The sequence below is a fragment of the Pseudophryne corroboree genome, chromosome 11 (genome assembly GCF_028390025.1).
Source record: "Pseudophryne corroboree isolate aPseCor3 chromosome 11, aPseCor3.hap2, whole genome shotgun sequence".
Taxonomy (NCBI): Eukaryota; Metazoa; Chordata; class Amphibia; order Anura; family Myobatrachidae; genus Pseudophryne; species Pseudophryne corroboree.
Window position 1 is genome coordinate 171,215,296 of NC_086454.1, and position 18,195 is coordinate 171,233,490.

The following is an 18,195-nucleotide window of genomic DNA, read 5'->3' on the forward strand; positions in this document are numbered from 1 at the left end:
ATCTCTATTTTCTAACTATTTTTAATTAGCCAATAATTACATAATTTTTGGGGACAAAAAATGCAAAGTGACGGAAATTGGGGTACAAGGCATGGGAAAGGTATATTGGAATGCTTTATTAGTGGCATAAGTGTTTTTAGACTTGCGGGTGGGAGTAATTAGTCTGTTTCCACTTTTTTTTAAAGTCCCCTAACATGACCCAAATATATACTTATACACATTTTTATGTACCCAAAATTTAATGAGCACATTTATTTTGCTGAACAAAATAGCTTTCTATCATTTTTCCACAGTTAAAAAAGCATATAACAGCCATTTGACCCAATAGTTTTATTATGGCCACTAATAGACCTATATAATGTTTTCCTAGGTTAGTTTGGCTTTTTGAGGGGTAAAGACAGATTTCCCCACTTTACTTTCTCCTATACTTATCTCAGTTTTTGCCGGCTAGATTTATCGCGTTACAGCCTTTTTGTAATAGGATAGGTGTGATAAACGGTAGCGTGCAGGCTCCAATTATTTTGGAGATCGGTGCGATAACATTAGTCATGATCGTGGATCACGTTATCACGGCTAATTGGATACCCCCCAATGTCTAATAATAAAAATATTAATAATAACAACTATCTGCTTTTTAAATTGATAATAATAATCAACAATCCCCCTTTAATCTAACATTAATAATATGTTCCCCTTTAGTCTTTTAATAATCTGTGCCCCATTAGTAGGATAATAATAATCTGTGCACCCTCTAATATATAAACTATCCCCCCCTCTTTAGTCTCATAATTAAATGTGCCCATTTTAGTATAATTATAATAACACAAACGTTTTTCCCGTGGCTTCGCTCACGTAGATGTCTGTTATTTGCTCAGCAGAACTAATGTAACAAAGACAGTAGTGGCATTTAATATTGTGATGCAGGGGTTAAAATGGGGGGAAATGCGGTGGAACTAAGTTCCACCACCTGCAATGGTAGGTGGAACTAGTTCCACCTCCTCCTCCTTCCTCCTGCACAGTAATTCCAACAGAAATGCCCGCCCCATCACCTACATCAATCGATGCAAGCAGCGCCAGTGTTACTGATGAGCAGCAGCCATCTCCCCTTTGCTCAGGTCCTGATGGCTCCATGGTCCTCTTCCATCTACAGCCCACCCCTCCTGGTACTCGCACACGCTGTTTCTGTTTGACAGCATTCATCCCCTCTTCATGTCCCAGTTGCTTCCTTTTTCGGTACAGCATATGTGATGTCAAGCTGTCACTGCTGCTGAAGTGAAGAAGGGCCATGAAGGAGGAGGCACAAGAGAGGTGGGGAAACTACTGGAGGGATACAGGGCATGGAACTGCTGGAGGGACACGGGCGGTGAGCTGCTGGAGTGACAGAGGCTGAGATGTGTATAAAGGGCACTACTCTGGGCATTATGTGTATAAGTGGCACTACTGTGGTCATGTGTAAGGGGCACTACTATTGTGGGCATTATGTGTAAGGGGCACTATTGCTGTGGGCATTCTGTATATAAGCGGCATTACTACTGTGGGCATTTTATGTATAAGCAGCACTTTTGTGGGCATTATGTGTATAAGTGGCACTACTTTGGTAATTTTATGTAAGGGGCACTGCAACTGTGGGCATTATGTGTAAGGGGCACTACTACTTTGGAAATTGTGTATAAGGAGCACTGCTGTGGAATTGTATATAAGGGGCACTACTGTGTGGCATAAATGAAACCATAATAAGGGCATTTCTATATGGTGTAATATGAATCAGGGGCAGTACATGTGGTGTAATGTGAATAACATTGTGCTACTGTGTGGTGTCATTTGAATTGGGGGTACTATTGTGTGACAACGCTGCTTCTTTGTGAGATCACTGTCTCTTTAAAAAGTATGGGAAGTAGGGCACTAATCTGTAGTTTGCAGGGGGGTGCCAAATAAACTAGCACTGGCTCTGGCCCCGCTTAATGGTGGTGGTTGGGGGGTGGGGGGTAGGTGGTGGGTTAATGAGTTCCAACACCTCTCCAGGACCACTTTAAGCCCTCTTGTGATGTATATTTTATATTGCAGACATTGGGCCTAATTCAGGGCTACGATCAGGCAAACTGACATGCAGGGGGGTGCCCCGCATACCAGGACCGCCCCCGCCCACTCCCCCCCGCAGAGGTACACTGACAGAGGCGATCGATTGGCAATGACAGCCGTCGGCTGTCAGCCATGCACCGGCACACTGCAGCGCCGGCGCATGCGCACTTCTGACCTGATTGCTGCACTCCAATGAACGACAGCATGCAATAAGGTCAGAATGACCCCCATTAATCACAAAATGTCTTTGCAAACCATAATTGCCATTTTTTCTTCAGGAATCAACACAAAAAGATGCTTGTGGTTACTGACTTAAGAGCGAGTCACATAAAGCTGCCTGTGGTAGAAGAAGCTGGTCCTGAGATCTACACCTGCAGCCCTGAGCGTTTTCCCAGTAACAGTACACCAGTAAGCAATAATCTACATTTTCTATTTTTTTATTTAAACCACAAAATCCAATTCAAGGGGAAATCAATCTCACTGTCCAGTGTAACTTCACTTTAGTCAAACAAATATCTTATAGATACCAAATCAGTTGCTACTTCTACCCGTTCTGTGCCACCCCAGTCTGTCATCCCTTCACCTTTTAGATTGTAAGCTCGTAAGAGCAGGGCCTTCTTTTCTCATGTGCCTATCTTTTTCTTACATACACTATTTTATTCTCCATACTCCCTTTGATGGCACCTAACCCAGGGGCGGTTAAAGAGAGGAGGAGGCCCGGGTGCAGCCTCCTCCGTTCGGGCCCCCTCCTCTCTACTGGCAGCGCTGAGAGTCTGAGCACTAGAGCGCTCAGACTCTACTACGCATGCGCTGATCTCCGGGAAAATGGCACCGCAGCCATTTTCCCTGAGCTTTCTCTACTGCGCATGTGCAGAACTCCGTGAAAATGTCCGCTGGGCCATTTTCACAGAGTTTTAATACCGCCGTGGACGTTGCCGCGGGACTCCGGAGGGGTGAGTATTTAGAAAATGGGTGCAGCGTGTGCGATGGGGGCCCTCTCTGGACTCAGGAGCCCGTGAGCACCGCACACACTGCACTCATTATAGAAACTCCAGTGACCTAACCCCTGGTAATCCATACCTGTCGTATATTGGCTTGAACTGTAAGTGCTGTTTTCTTGTTTGCTCATTTGATTATGTAATGTGTAATTGGCGCTGCAGATCCCTTGTGGCGCAATATAAATAAAGGATAATAATAATACTTAACCTACAGTAACACCCCCCTTACTGGGCCCTACTGCCTGTGGGTCCTCCTCCTCATCTATGTTATATTTTCTACAGTGCATTTCTGGTACAGTATCATGCATGCACTAGCAGTATTTAATGAATATATTTATCAAGGGGCCCCGTCCATGCATTCTCTACTGGTTAGGCAGACCAATATGGTCAGCTGACACAACTCCTCTGGAGACCAGCCACATCCCTAAACATGGGCCCCTAAGACTGCATTCCCCCAGTGGGCCATTCATGCTCCAGCCCGACACTGACTGAAAGGTTCAAGTTGCATGACCTGAAACTCTATGATATGTAGCATTTGTATTAGTGTGACATCTGCTGGTTTGACATGTAAACTGCCACTTCATGAGTCAAGATAATCTGCCTGATTAGTGATTAATATATCATCGGATTTTACTGCAAAATAGATCTGTATATATATATATATATATATATATATCCACCCCAGGTGTTTACAGGACAGGACACAACAATTCGGGTGCCCCGGGCTAAGGCGACCTGGGTTTAGGACTAGACCAGGAGGAAGCCCCAGGGAGGTGTTGGGACACAGCAGGTTGTCTCTTTAATGTTGTGTCAAAGATTATCTGGCAGTTGGAAATTATATTATTGTATTGCTGCTGATACACAGAAATACCCTGCAGTTTCATACATGAGATCCCATCCATCCAGGTAATGGTGCAAGCGCTCCCAGCAATCACGCACACCTGTGCCACTCTTTTATAAAGCTCATTAGGGCAAGGGCTCAGGGCTCCTGATGATAACAAGTGGCCAGGTGATAGAGAGCGGGCCAGTGGGTTAGAGACAGGGAGCCTGAGATTGTGTACATGCTGGTGCCTAATTAAGGTACCCATTGAACTTGCTGTGAATAAGTCTGTTTACTATGCTGTGGTCTACATTTCTTTCATACAACTGTATCAGCGTCTTGTCTGTCAGAAGGTCGCTTGTTACAAATTGGCGCCCAAACAGGGACCCTCTGCTGGATACACGCAGTCTCCACAGACTCTGCAAACTTCCTCTGGTCAGGTTAGTAACCAGCCAGGGTGTGTGTGTCAATTAGTTTTTTTTGTTTTTTTTTTAAAGGTTTTTTTTTTTTTCTTGCGTGTTTTTTTTGGGGGGTTGAATTGTGGTTTGGTGGTGTATGTTAAGGGATGCGAGTTTCATATATCGTGCAACCATCCCACCACCATAGAGGAGTTGTCAAGGGCCCTAACTAATGTGGCTGCAGTGCAAAAATCCCAGATGTAGCTTCTCCAAACACAAGCACAGGCTCAGTAGGAAACCCTGCACCTGATTTGTGATGAAGTGGGTTTCCTGAGACAGCATCGTCAGGAGCCTAGGCCGTTGCAAAAGAAGTGTCCCTCAGATGATGTGTAAGCCTACCTGGGGATCTTTGAGCGTGCGGCCGCACACCTGGGATGGCCAGAGGATAGCTGGTCGACGGGGGACCCCCAGAAAATGTACCATGACCTTCCGGCAGACCAGGCATCCACCTATTCGTAGCTTAAAGCGGTTCCAGGAATGGCATTGGACCTCGACAGAGAATTCTCAAATCCAGCTAGCTGAACTTCTAAAAATGGCGAATTCTTGGCTTCAGCCGGAAAGGAATACGGCTGCCAAAGTGGTGGAGACCATAGCATAGACCACTGTGTGCGGGTCTTAGACAGAGGCATGCAGAGGTGGGTTCTCCAAGCTGACCCTCAAAATATGGAGGACCTAGCTGCCGCAATAAAGATATGCTGCACTGGCGAAAATGGCTAAGCCCTCAGACCGAGAGACTCGACCAGTCCCAAGACCCCAGACCCGTCAACCTCCAGAAATGGGGGACTGGACCAATCCGGTCATCTGCTCTGAGTGCGGGGAACAGGGCCACATCTGACAGGACTGTACCAAACAAACTGAGTTTATGGAGTGTGAAGCAGGGAAATCAGAGCAACCAGCCAACAGCTGTGTCAGAAGCAAGGGTTCATCTGTGCCCTCCCGGTTCCAGGTGACCCTCCAGATTGCAGCATGGCCAATCCAGGTGCTTGTCGATACCGGGAGTAAGTTGTCAATTATCTCCATGGGGCCGGTTCCTGAAGGCGCTGATCAGTTCTTACCTGCGGTTGAGGTGCTCTGCATCCATGGTGCCACTCGCAAGTACTCCAGAGTGCGGTTTCCAGTGCAACATCGGGGGCAGACAATCCAGATGGTGGCAGGCGTTCACCCCACACTCGCCCTATCCTTTGATCCTGGGGCGAGATTTCCCTGGCCTATCGGAACTGCTGGCATTTCAACTCGAGGAGCTGCCTTCCTCTCCCAGCTTTATGGCTCAAAGGTCGAGTAATGCCATCAGGAACTGAGTCTGTGTGGAATCGGTACGTCTATGCCAGTAGAGCTAACCGATCCGGAGGAGGCGAGTGACGAAAGGACATTGGAAACTGTCATGTCGCTTCAGGATTTCAGACGAGAACAGTGGGTAGACCTGAACCTCGCAAATGCTTTCCAAAACATTTGTACTTATAAAGGGAAAATGTATTCGCCCTTACCCAGGGGGAACAGCCCTTATTTCATAGTAGAGAAGGATTTACTATATTGGGTTGTCGAGGAACGGGGCAAGAAAGTTGAGCAGCTGAAAGCTGAGTACCACGGGTCCATCAGCCTCTGGTCCTGGAAGCTGCCCATTCACAGTTGTGGGGAGGGCATTTGGGGGAGGAGAAAACTCTGCAGAGGATACAGCAGCGTTTTTTTCTGGCTGGGAATCTTAGCGTCGGTAGCAAAGTACTGTCAGGAGTGTCCCATCTGCCAGCGTACCGCACCAAAACCCCAGTACAGAGCTTCCCTCATCCCTCTTCCAGTAATTTCCATTCCCTTTGAAAGGATTGGGATGGATATTGTGGGGCCAATAGAAAAATCAGCAAGAGGACATCAGTATATCTTAGTCTTCCTTGATTATGCCACATGATACCCTGAAGCCATACCTCTAAGAAATATGAAGATAGCAACCATTGCCAAAGATCTATTGCTGATCTTTTCCTGCCTGGGCATACTTAAGGAGGTCCTCACTGACCAGGGGACCCCTTTATGTCCCGGCTGATGAGCGACTTATATCGGCTGCTGGGGGTTAAGAAAATTCGCACCTCAGTGTATCATCCCCAGACTGATGGCTTGGTGGAGGGTTTTAACCACATACTCAAGCAGATGCTCAGGAGGGCAGTCGCCCAGGACAAAAGGGATTGGGACTAGCTCCTAAATTTTCTGATGTTTGCCATCCGAGAGGTTCCCTAGTCCTCTATGGGCTTCAGCCCCCTTGAGCTGTTGTACGGCAGACAGCCCCGGGGAATCCTGGACCTCCTAAAGGAGGGATGGGAACAACAGACGTCCCCGGAGCCAAATGTAGTACAGTTCATTCACCAGCTTTACGGGCAGTTCCAGCAGATGGCTGACTCAGATGACTCAGGCCCAGTCTAGACATAAACGTCATTATTATGTCCAAGCTGAGAAACAGAATTTTAACCCTGGAGACAAGGTCTTGGTCCATGTACCCACAGTGAAGGGCAAGATTTATGCCCATTGTCAAGGGCCAAATACAGTGCTCGAGGCTGTGGGACCAGTGACTTATCATATGAGCCAATCGGAAAAGTGAAAGCTTACACAGGTCTATCATATAAATCTGCTGAAGCCTTGGAAGGAAAGCTCAGAGACAGCAACTGCAAGAGTGGCCAAGGTCTCGTCATGCGCGGTCCCAATTGACAGATTTCTCAATGAGGTCAAGACGCGTCAAGCTCAGACATGGTCAGGAGAAATTCAGATTATCGTTACTCCTCCTGGGGTAGTGGTCAATCTGCATCTGTACCGGATACCCGAGGCAAAGAGGGATGCAGTACGCAAGGAAGTGGAGGAAATGTTACACCTGGGGATAATTCTGCAACGACCTCCGCAGGTTGAACCAAGTACCTAAATTTGATGCCTACCCCATGCCACGCGTTGAAGAGATGATCGAGCATCTGGCCCAAAGCCAATACTTGACCACTCTTGACCTTACTAAAGGCTATTGGCAGATTCCCCTCAGTGAGGCTGCCAAGGCGAAAACGGCTTTTCCACCCCAGATGGCCTGTTTCAGTATCGAGTCTTGCCATTTGGTCTTCACGGGGCCCCGGCCACGTTCCAGTGGGCTATGAATAAGCTCCTCCAGCCCCACCGAAAGTACACAGCCGCGTACCTAGATGACATTGTTATCTTCTGCGACGACTGGAAGTTTCATCTTTGCCAAAGTGGAAGCCGTATTAAAGACTCTGCACTTCCACAGCTTCACGGCTAACCCAGAGAAGTGTGCAATAGGTATGTCGGAGGCTAAGTACTTGGGATACGTGGTGGGCCGGTGGGGGGGGGGGGGGGGCGGTTGCTGCCTGGCCAAAGCCTGAGAGGAAAACCCAACTCAGGGCCTTCTTAGGCCTGGTGGGATGTTACCGCAAGTTTATCCCGCTCACTGATTGCTTGAAAAAGCAAAGTCTGGAAAGCTTGTGTGGACGTTCCAGGTACATGAGGCCTGGAAGGACTTAAAAAGTGCCCTGTGTAAAGCACCAGTGTTGATAGCCCCAGACTTCGGTAAAAGGTTCATCCTGCAGATGGATGCTTCAGGAACAGGCCACGGTGCAGTGTTGTCTCAGGAGGTAGGTGGGGAAGAGAAACGAGTCCTGTACCTCATCAAGAAACTACTGCCGAGGGAATAGTGATGTGCCACGGTAGAGCAGGAATGCTTGGCTATCAAGTGGGCAGTAGAGACTCTGAGGTACTATCTCCTGGGATGGGAGTTCACCTTAATCACCGATCACACTCCGCTCCAATGGATGTGCCTAAATAAGGAGACCAACGCCCGGGTAACACGGTGGTTCCTTGCCCTCCAGACATACCGCTTCATGGTATAACAGAGAGCAGGAGGATTACAGGGCAACGCGGATGCCCTTTCAAGGAAGTTCCTCTCCTCAAAAGGTGCAGAGCTCTGTGGGGTGAAGCTAGAGGGGGGGGGGGGTGAGGACTCGGAGAGAGACCGACCCAAAAAGGGGTATGCCTGCTGGGATTGGCGAGCAGGTATGTGCGCCGAAGGACTTCACTTCACCCGTAGGCTCGAAGCTTAGGGGGAGGATATGTGGCAGTCCAGTCCGGATGCCACCCCGGGTGTTTGCAGGACAGGGCACAACAGTTCGGGTGCCCCGAGCTAAGGCGACTTGGGTTTAGGACTGGACCAGGAGGAAGCCCCAGGGAGGTGTTGGGACACAGCAGGTTGTCTCTTTAATGTTGTGTCAAAGATTATCTAGCAGTTGGAAATTGTATTATTGTATTGCTGTTGATACACTGAAATACCCTGCAGTTTCATACATGAGATCCCATCCACGCAGGTCCAGTCGAGGTATTGGAGCAAGCACTCCCAGCAATCAGGCACACCTGTGTCACACTTTTGTAAAGCTTGTTAGGGCAAGGGCTCCTGATGCCAAAAATTGAGCAGGCGATAGAGGGCGGGCCAGTGGGTTAGAGACAGGGAGCCTGAGATTGTGTACATGCTATTTGTGAACTGGTGCCTAATTTAAGGTACCAATTTAACTTGCTGTGAAAAAGTCTGTTTACTATGCTGTGGATGTAAATGGTCTGCATTTCTTTCTTAAAACCATGCCAGCTTCTTGTCTGGTGCAAGGTCGCTTGTCACTATATATATATATATATATATATAGAGTATAGAAAAAGAGGAAAAATTGTGCCCCAGGGGTTTACAAATACCCTTATACAAAGACTATTGCTTAACAGGATTTGCAATCAATATTTATACAGGTTTTTAAAACACATAACGGACTGTACTTTTCATAAAAATTTATTAAAACAATTATACAGAAACATGAAGTATATCCATCATTATTACATGTACATTATGATGTATTTTCTCCTACAGAAATCCATCAATGGGATATAGAGGAAAGAAGGCAACCTTTCTGTTGTATCCTTATTCTTCCTCATTAAATATTCGGAGATAACATCAACAAGAAATACAGTAAACCAACGCGTTTCGTCTAGGAACTAGACTTCATCAGGGGTGCGTCTTAGATAATAATGTCTATCCAAAAGAGTGATAGGTCTAGATCATTGGCCGAATAGGTTCATACGTGGGCTTCCAAACATCAATGAGGCGTGAAATAAGGGCATAAAGTCAGCCTCGTGAATCTGGTAACTCAGATTACGAAGAGCTCAAAAGGGAAGCATTCGTATGAAAAAAAGAGGAATCGGCAACTTCATGCACACATGGAGGACCTCAGAAGTCACAATACAGGTGAAAAATGCAGAAATCTATATGGATATGATACCTTCCAAATAGTGATCAGCAGTGAGCCAGTGATCATGCATGATCACTGGCTCACTGCTGATCACTATTTGGAAGGTATCATAGCCATAGGATACCATAAGGACTCTGTATAGATTTCTGCATTTTTCACCTGTATTGTGACTTCTGAGGTCCTCCATGTGTGCATGAAGTTGCCGATTCCTCTTTTTTTCATACGAATGCTTCCCTTTTGAGCTCTTCGTAATCTGAGTTACCAGATTCACGAGGCTGACTTTATGCCCTTATTTCACGCCTCATTGATGTTTGGAAGCCCACGTATGAACCTATTCAGCCAATGATCTAGGCCTATCACTCTTTTGGATAGACATTATTATCTAAGACGCACCCCTGATGAAGTCTAGTTCCTAGACGAAACGCGTTGAATTACTGTATTTCTTGTTGATGTTATCTCCGAATATTTAATGAGGAAGAATAAGGATACAACAGAAAGGTTGCCTTCTTTCCTCCATATCCCATTGATGGATTTCTGTAGGAGAAACTACATCATAAAGTACATGTAATAATGATGGATATACTTCATGTTTCTGTATAATTGTTTTAATAAATTTTTATGAAAAGTACAGTCCGTTATGTGTTTTAAAAACCTGTATAAATATTGATTGCAAATCCTGTTAAGCAATAGTCTTTGTATAAGGGTATTTGTAAACCCCTGGGGTGCCATTTTTCCTCTTTTTCTATACTCTATTTTCTTTGCTCAGTTCCTCCTAACAAGGAACTCAGAGGAACCAGGCAGCCCATCCTAGAGATAGCTATACCTAATCGCCTATTTTGAAACCAATTAGCGCAGGAGGAGTGTGTTTGTGGAGGATATATATATATATATATATATATATACACATACATACATACACACACACACACACACACACACACACACACACACACACACACACACACACACAGAGAAAATTCAGCACTCACCATAGCAAGCTCACTTATCTTCACAACATCAATAAATAAATGATGGGGGTTTAGTTAGTGAATTGGCCAGTGCACGGAAGCCTGCAAAGCGCTCGCCAAGGTATCTCACCTTCTTACAGGTCCTGCACTATCACGGAGTCTTAAAAATTAAAACCTGGCAACTGCAACACACATAATATAACTGCAAATATGCCCACTAGGTTTAATGTGCACCTGCCACATATCTTATGGCTTTTAAAGGTACACTAGTCACCTGACACTGGCTGATAAATTACTAAGGAGCAGCTGATACAGGTTTAGAACAACTGAGTTTACATAGGGGTGCATCAAAAAGCTTGTGGCCACAGTTAATAAGAGTTAACCAAAGATTAACCCCGCAATATACAAACAAATATAAAACCACAGCACTCGCCACCCCAGAAGCGGGGTGCAATGTCTGCACTCACCACTCATAGGGTGGGGTGCATGTAGCCCATGGCCACCTACTTAAATATATACAAACAAAAGATTCAGCACTCACCATAGCAAGCTCACTTATCCTGCTGTGGTTTTATATTTGTATGTGTGTGTGTATGTATGTATATATATATATATATATTACAAAACAAAAGGTAACCCTTTTTTTGCGCTGTACCACTTGTCTCTAACCAACAAGAAATACCCACTGTCAGATAAGGTATCTATAATAGGTATGGGATAGGAAAAGGATCTTGTGGGAGCCAATCAGCCTTCAGAATAACAATATTATAAAAAATATTTTTTTATTTATACACAAACAAAAGGTGTTTATAACCTAAAAGTTTGTCCTAGGTACAAATATATAAAAATCCAATAAAACAATTAAACAATCTTATACATAGATAATTTTAGTTGGTGTGAGGAATTTACAGTCAGGTGATCAATCAGAACTTGTAGGAGACGTGCATCCAACCAGGTGCTTGTATTATAGCTTTGTTAGCTCAATAGTGTAAACCCTGGGTATATATATATATATATATATACATACATACAGTGTATGTATATATGTATGTGTGTGTGTATATATATTCTAGTGATGTGCACCGGAAATTTTTTGGGTTTTGTGTTTTGGTTTTGAATTCGGTTCCGTGGCCGTGTTTTGGATTCGGACGCGTTTTGGCAAAACCTCCCTGAAATTTTTTTGTCGGATTCCGGTGTGTTTTTGATTCGGGTGTTTTTTTACAAAAACCCCTCAAAAACAGCTTAAATCATAGAATTTGGGGGTCATTTTGATCCCATAGTATTATTAACCCCAATAACCATAATTTTCACTCATTTCCAGTCTATTCTGAACACCTCACACCTCACAATATTATTTTTAGTCCTAAAATTTGCACCGAGGTCGCTGGATGGCTAAGCTAAGCGACCCAAGTGGCCGACACAAACACCTGGCCCATCTAGGAGTGTCACAGCAGTGTCAGACAGGATGGCAGATTTAAAAAATAGTCCCCAAACAGCACATGATGCAAAGAAAAAAAGAGGTGCACAAAGGTCGCTGGGTGGCTAAGCTAAGCGACCCAAGTGGCCGACACAAATACCTGGCCCATCTAGGAGTGGCACTGCAGTGTCAGACAGGATGGCAGATTTAAAAAATAGTCCCCAAACAGCACATGCAGCACACATATGGATAGTATACTTGACGACACAGAGGTAGAGCAATGGACTACTGTACCGTACTGCTATATATATACTGGTGGTCAGCAAAATTCTGCACTGTCCTCCTACTATATACTGCGTACAACTACAATACAGCACAGATATGGATAGTATACTTGACGATACAGAGGTAGAGCAGTGGACTACTGTACCGTACTGCTATATATATACTGGTGGTCAGCAAAATTCTGCACTGTCCTCCTACTATATACTGCGCACAACTAAAATGCAGTACAGGTATGGATGGATAGTATACTTGACGACACAGAGGTAGAGCAATGGACTACTGTACCGTACTGCTATATATATATATATACTGGTGGTCAGCAAAATTCTGCACTGTCCTCCTACTATATACTGCGCACAACTACAATGCAGCACAGATATGGATAGTATACTTGATGACACAGAGGTAGAGCAGTGGACTACTGTACCGTACTGCTATATATATACTGATGGTCAGCAAAATTCTGCACTGTCCTCCTATTATATACTGCGCACAACTAAAATGCAGCACAGGTATGGATGCATAGTATACTTGACGACACAGAGGTAGAGCAATGGACTACTGTACCGTACTGCTATATATATACTGGTGGTCAGCAAAAATCTGCACTGTCCTCCTGCTATATACTACAATGCTGCACAGATATGGAGCGTTTTTCAGGCAGAGAACGTAGATATTTGCAGCACACTGAGCACAGATATTTGCAGCACACTGAGCACAGATATTTGCAGCACACTGAACACAGATATTTGCAGCACACTGAACACAGAAACTGAGAGAACGCAGCCACGTCCTCTCGCTATCATCTCCAAAGCACGAGTGAAAATGGCAGCGACGCGCGGCTCCTTATATAGAATGCGAATCTCGCGAGAATCCGACAGCGGGATGATGACGTTCGGGCGCGCTCGGGTTAACCGAGCAAGGCGGGAAGATCCGAGGCTGCCTCGGAACCGTGTAAAATGGGTGAAGTTCGGGGGGGGTTCGGATCCCGAGGAACCGAACCCGCTCATCTCATCCCTTCCTGTGTCGGCTTTCCCTGTGTTATATACCGTTATTACAATATTTTAATGTATAAAATTGTTTGTTTATTAAATAATATATTAAATCAATCAGCCGCTATATATATGTTATATATATATTTTTTTATTCCCAGTTCTTTTTACCTTAAGTTGTGCGCTGGGATTTTCTCTCGTACTACTATTTCTATTCAGGGGTAGAGGATCCCCTGTCAAAATAGCAGTTGCTCATAATAATTGTGAGCACAGTCCGTAATCTATTTCATTATTTTTCAAACACATCCTAAAACATGGTCGAGCTGATTGGATGGTACTTTTTTCTGACACTTTATCTCTCTCCAAGGTTAGTACATAGACCCCATAGTGCAGTATTCTAAAGTCCAGTTTATAATGTAGGAAACCACTGTGTTGTTAGAACTTAGGTGAGGTAATTATATGAAGAGTACATCTTTTATTCCCTTAAGGAAAAGATCAGAAATCTTTAAATATGATTGCTCTTACGAGACCCCATTAGGAAATTGATTTGACAAATATGGAAATATCTTCTACCCTTGGTGCAGTTTTTCATAAACTCAGAATATCTAAAACAGAGGATGTTGAAACATAATTAGAAGATTCAAGCACAGGATTGGTCCACTGGGACATGGCCTCAACTAGGGGTGGTTATAGGGTCACGTGCCCCCGGCACTGGAATGAGGGGGTCACTATGAGGGATGCAGGATCGGTTGCTACTTATGTGAGGGCACTGCTCGCTGTGCCCACAGACTCTAACAAGGCAGCAGCTGTCTAATAACTGACTACCTGTCGGGTGCCGGCTACAATGGATCACGCTTCTTGGTTTGGAAGCCTACCCTGTCATGCATGTGACTTTACTCACACCGGGAAGGGAGAGAGAAGGCGCCGGCAGGTGTCTGGCACAAAGTGGCATTGGCTCCTTTTCAACTAGATATGTCTTGAAATATGCCATGGATTTGTCTTTTGCTGCTGGTGAGATATAGGCACATTCCACTATGTTAGAAGTTAGTGGAGTAGACGCTAGATGGCAGAAGCTTCTTGATGGCAGCAAAAATTCCAAAGCTATATAGATGTAGTATATGCCTCTTTTCCACTGAGCCCTTCAATTCCTAGCTGCCCCAGTTGGGTGACAACACTTTTAATGGTGTCCACAAACCTGTCCCCCCTGCCATTATTCATCTTGACCTGCACTAGTTGGCTACATTGGCAGGATTCACTTTGGGGAGACCCATTGTATTTGTTTCCTCTGGGTTAGCTTATTCCTTTAATCACAGTTATTGTAGACACAAAACATTGGTGACTCTACTAATTATAAATACAACCACAGCTGGGAAAAGTGTAGGGGCTCTTCCTAGGCAGGGCATGGTATTGGACAGAGTCGGTCCTAGCAAATTTGATGCCCTAGGCAAGATTTTTGTTGGTGCTTCCTAGCAGATAATTCCACCCTAGTGCCCCTGTCCCCCTACATACAACCCATAAACTTCTACCCCACCACACACACCCTAGTTCTCCCACATACACCCCATATGCCTCTACCCCAACACACCCTGAACTCCCTGTCCCCCCACATACACCCCATAACCCTCTACCCCACATACATACCCTAGTCCCACTGTTTGCCCCACATACACCCCATAAACTTCTACCCCCACCACACACACTACTCCCGATGTCCCCCACATACACACTCCATAACCTTCCCCCACACAGCCCGCACCTGGGTGGAGATCTACCCTATCTTTCAGTCGTGCTGGAGATCCCGTAGCAGCCACATGGTCTCCTCCCAGTAGCTGCTCTCCAGCACTATCAGTGTCAGCTCCACATCAGAGAAGCTTGGCGGGATGAGGCTCTGACTGGGGAGCTGGGGCTGAAAAGTCCGCGGAGCAGGGAGCAGAGCAGTGCCTGGCCAGAGGTTCTACTGCTCATGGGCTCATCCTCCTCCTCTTGGGAGTGTGCAGGTGTCAGGAAGCAGGTGTGTGCCAGTGCCGGGGTGTGAGGTGCCTGGTGTATGAGGTACAGAGCAGCGGGTGTGTAAAATCATCCTTTAGTGTCAGATGTAGTAAGCCATGGAGAGTGATAACAAACTTCCCAAATGTCCCGATTATGGCAGTTTTCCAGAGACTATCCAGTTATCAAGTGGACAGAGTTATAATACAAGCCAATCAGCACCTAACTGTACATTTTTAAACACAGCCTGTAACATGGCAGTTAGGAGCGGATTGGCTGGTACTTTAGCTCTCTCCAGTTTATCACTCTCCAAGGCTTAGTACATCTCCCTTAAGTTGATCCCCCTTAATACAACAGTGAATATATTTTGGGGGAACATTATTAATATTATGCGCAAGTTCACTTCATGAACCTTTTTCCCTTACAACGTTTACTGTGTTGAAAAAGAACTGCACTTAAATGACAAAGAAGTCAGAGTATACAATAATAATATATAGTGGGACTTGTACTTTGGAAAATCGACATAAATCTTATTTTATTTCCATCAGGATTGTGATGCAGATAATCAGAATACAATAGATTCCGGTCATTTTGGACAAGTAATCCTTTGATTTCCGGAGACAATGGCACTTAAGGGATATTTTGTGATGCCACAGATATTTTTGCCACGGGCGATTCGCAAATAACCCTGAGGAAGAAAAGAACAAATATTCATGTTGTAGAACTATAGAAACGTAAATGAAGAAATATTATCACCACTACATATTTGGCACCTCCTCACTTTATATAGGAATAGGAACATGCATTTCCCCATGCTGTGGGTGCTGAGGTCAGTAACAGAACAAGCTATAATATAAAGCAGTCTCAGGCATGAATCTGAGACACTGTCCCAGCTATTGTAAGGAATAAACGTTCCAAGGCACAGATCTGGGACTACTTATTTTTAGCTCTAGCTCCCTGTCAGCCATGGATCACGTAGGGAAATTATCCCCCTACCTTAAATTACACTAACACACGGACACTTAGGGGTAAATTTACTAAAGCTTCTAAAACAGAGAATTGGTGATGTTGCCCATAGCAACCAATCAGATACTGTCTAGCATTTCTGTATTACCTTTTAGAACAGACATCATCTGATTGGTTGCTATGGCCAACATCACCCCTCAAATTTATAGATTAAAAAATACTCTCAAACACATACTAGCATATATTCATATATTTTGCTTAAAATAAATCTACACCGAATGTTTACATTTCCGAGTGTTTGTGGTATGGTAGTTGGTTTAGGGGACTAATAATGTTATCTGGTGTCTGGTGGGGGCAGGAGGCAAATGTACTACACAGGAATGTGGATACAAAAGCTACAAAAATGGACTTACACTAAGTCCAGAGGTGGATTTACCTCATGGGGCCCTATAGCACTATATCCTGTCATCACTGCCCCTGGTTGTGCCTGCTCTGTTTGCGCCTACTTCCCTCACATGCCCATGCGGCGGCAGCAACAGCGCAGGTCCTACCAGAGAGAGGCAAAGAGAGGGGGAGAGAGAAATGAGAGAGGCAGAGAGAGGAGAGAGAATCATAGAGAAAGAGAGGCAAAGAGTTAAGAGAGAGGCACAGAGAGGAGAGAGAAGCATAGAGAAAGATGCAGAGAGATAAGAGAGGCACAGAGAGAAGAGAAAGAGAGAGGCACAGAGAAAAGGGGTCAGCGAGAAAGATGAGATAACATAGGCTGTACTAAAGGGAAAATGCAGCTAAAACCCCCAAAACTGACGTTTTGGGGCTTCGGACACATTTCTGATATGTACCAAGCTCCGGAATGAGATGCATTGCAGGACATGGATGTGGTGGTCAAAGTCAGGTTTTGCTGCCGTTACCCTATAGAAGCCTATGGGCTTCCTTTCACATATTCCTGAAAGGGATCCAATGTGATCTCTACCAGCACCCCCTGCGGCCGCCGTGTCCTTTAAGTGATAAAAACTGTTCCTAACACCACATATGAGGGATAGAATGCAACAGATGTGAAAAGGGATTCATGATTATCTGGTATGCAGATTATTATACCATTATTGAGCTAATAGGCCCTACACACTGGGCGACATTACAGAAAGATATGAACAATCTCGTTCATTAATGTATGAGATACCGTTCGTATCTTTCAGTGTGGAGGCAGCAACGATGAACGATGCGCGGCCCCGCGCCCGTTCATCGCTGGTGCCCCGTCGCTTGTGCATGCAGGCCAATATGGACAATCTCGTCCATATTTGCATGCACTGCTATGAAGCCAGGTGATGGGGGAGTGAAGAAACTTCACTCCCCCCATCACTCCCCCCCCCCCCCCCCGCCGCCGGGCCACCCGTCGGTCGTATCACCCATCAGGCAGCTCGGCGGCGGATCGCATAGTGTGTAGGGCCCTTTATACTGCACTATTAGCCACTTGTTTGGGTTGGGTATGAATCCCAAAGCTGAGAATGCCGACGACTTCCGGGTAAGTATTTTACCCCTAACCCACCCCTTCTGTAGCCTTACCCTAACCCTCCCCCTAGTGCCTAAATGCCTAACCCTAAACCAAACCCTCACACTCACCTCAGGGATCCGTCGATAGTTTCATTGGTGGGATTTTAGTGTCAGGATTTTGACTGTCGGGATCCTGACTGTATCCTGCTTGTTCTATCTATATTTATTACAGATTTGATCGCCGACTTAATGTACCTATCGGTACATTGAAGAGCTAAGCTGCCACCCACAAATTCATAGTGGGGAAGTGTGACTGGGCTATTTGGAACAACAACCAGCACACATTTTTTCATACTTACCTCTCCGGAGTCCCGCGGCAGTATCAGTGACTCTGAGCACTAGGTGCTATGCAGGTGCTGGGAAAAACGGCGCAGTGGACATTTTTCCGCTATTTTCTGCATACACAGTAGGGAAAATCAC

General features: G+C 45.3%; 1 protein-coding gene across 1 annotated transcript in view; it reads right to left on the minus strand.

Annotated features, from left to right (window-relative positions):
* Window positions 1–15,779: 15,779 nt before the first annotated feature.
* Window positions 15,780–18,195, minus strand: part of LOC134970067 (cathepsin W-like) — a 120,691-nt gene continuing 118,275 nt past the window's right edge. Inside the window, exon 11 of the mRNA XM_063946162.1 lies at window positions 15,780–15,949. Coding sequence (XP_063802232.1) covers window positions 15,848–15,949 — 102 coding nt within the window. The 3' untranslated portion in view covers window positions 15,780–15,847. The remainder of the gene's footprint in view (window positions 15,950–18,195) is intronic.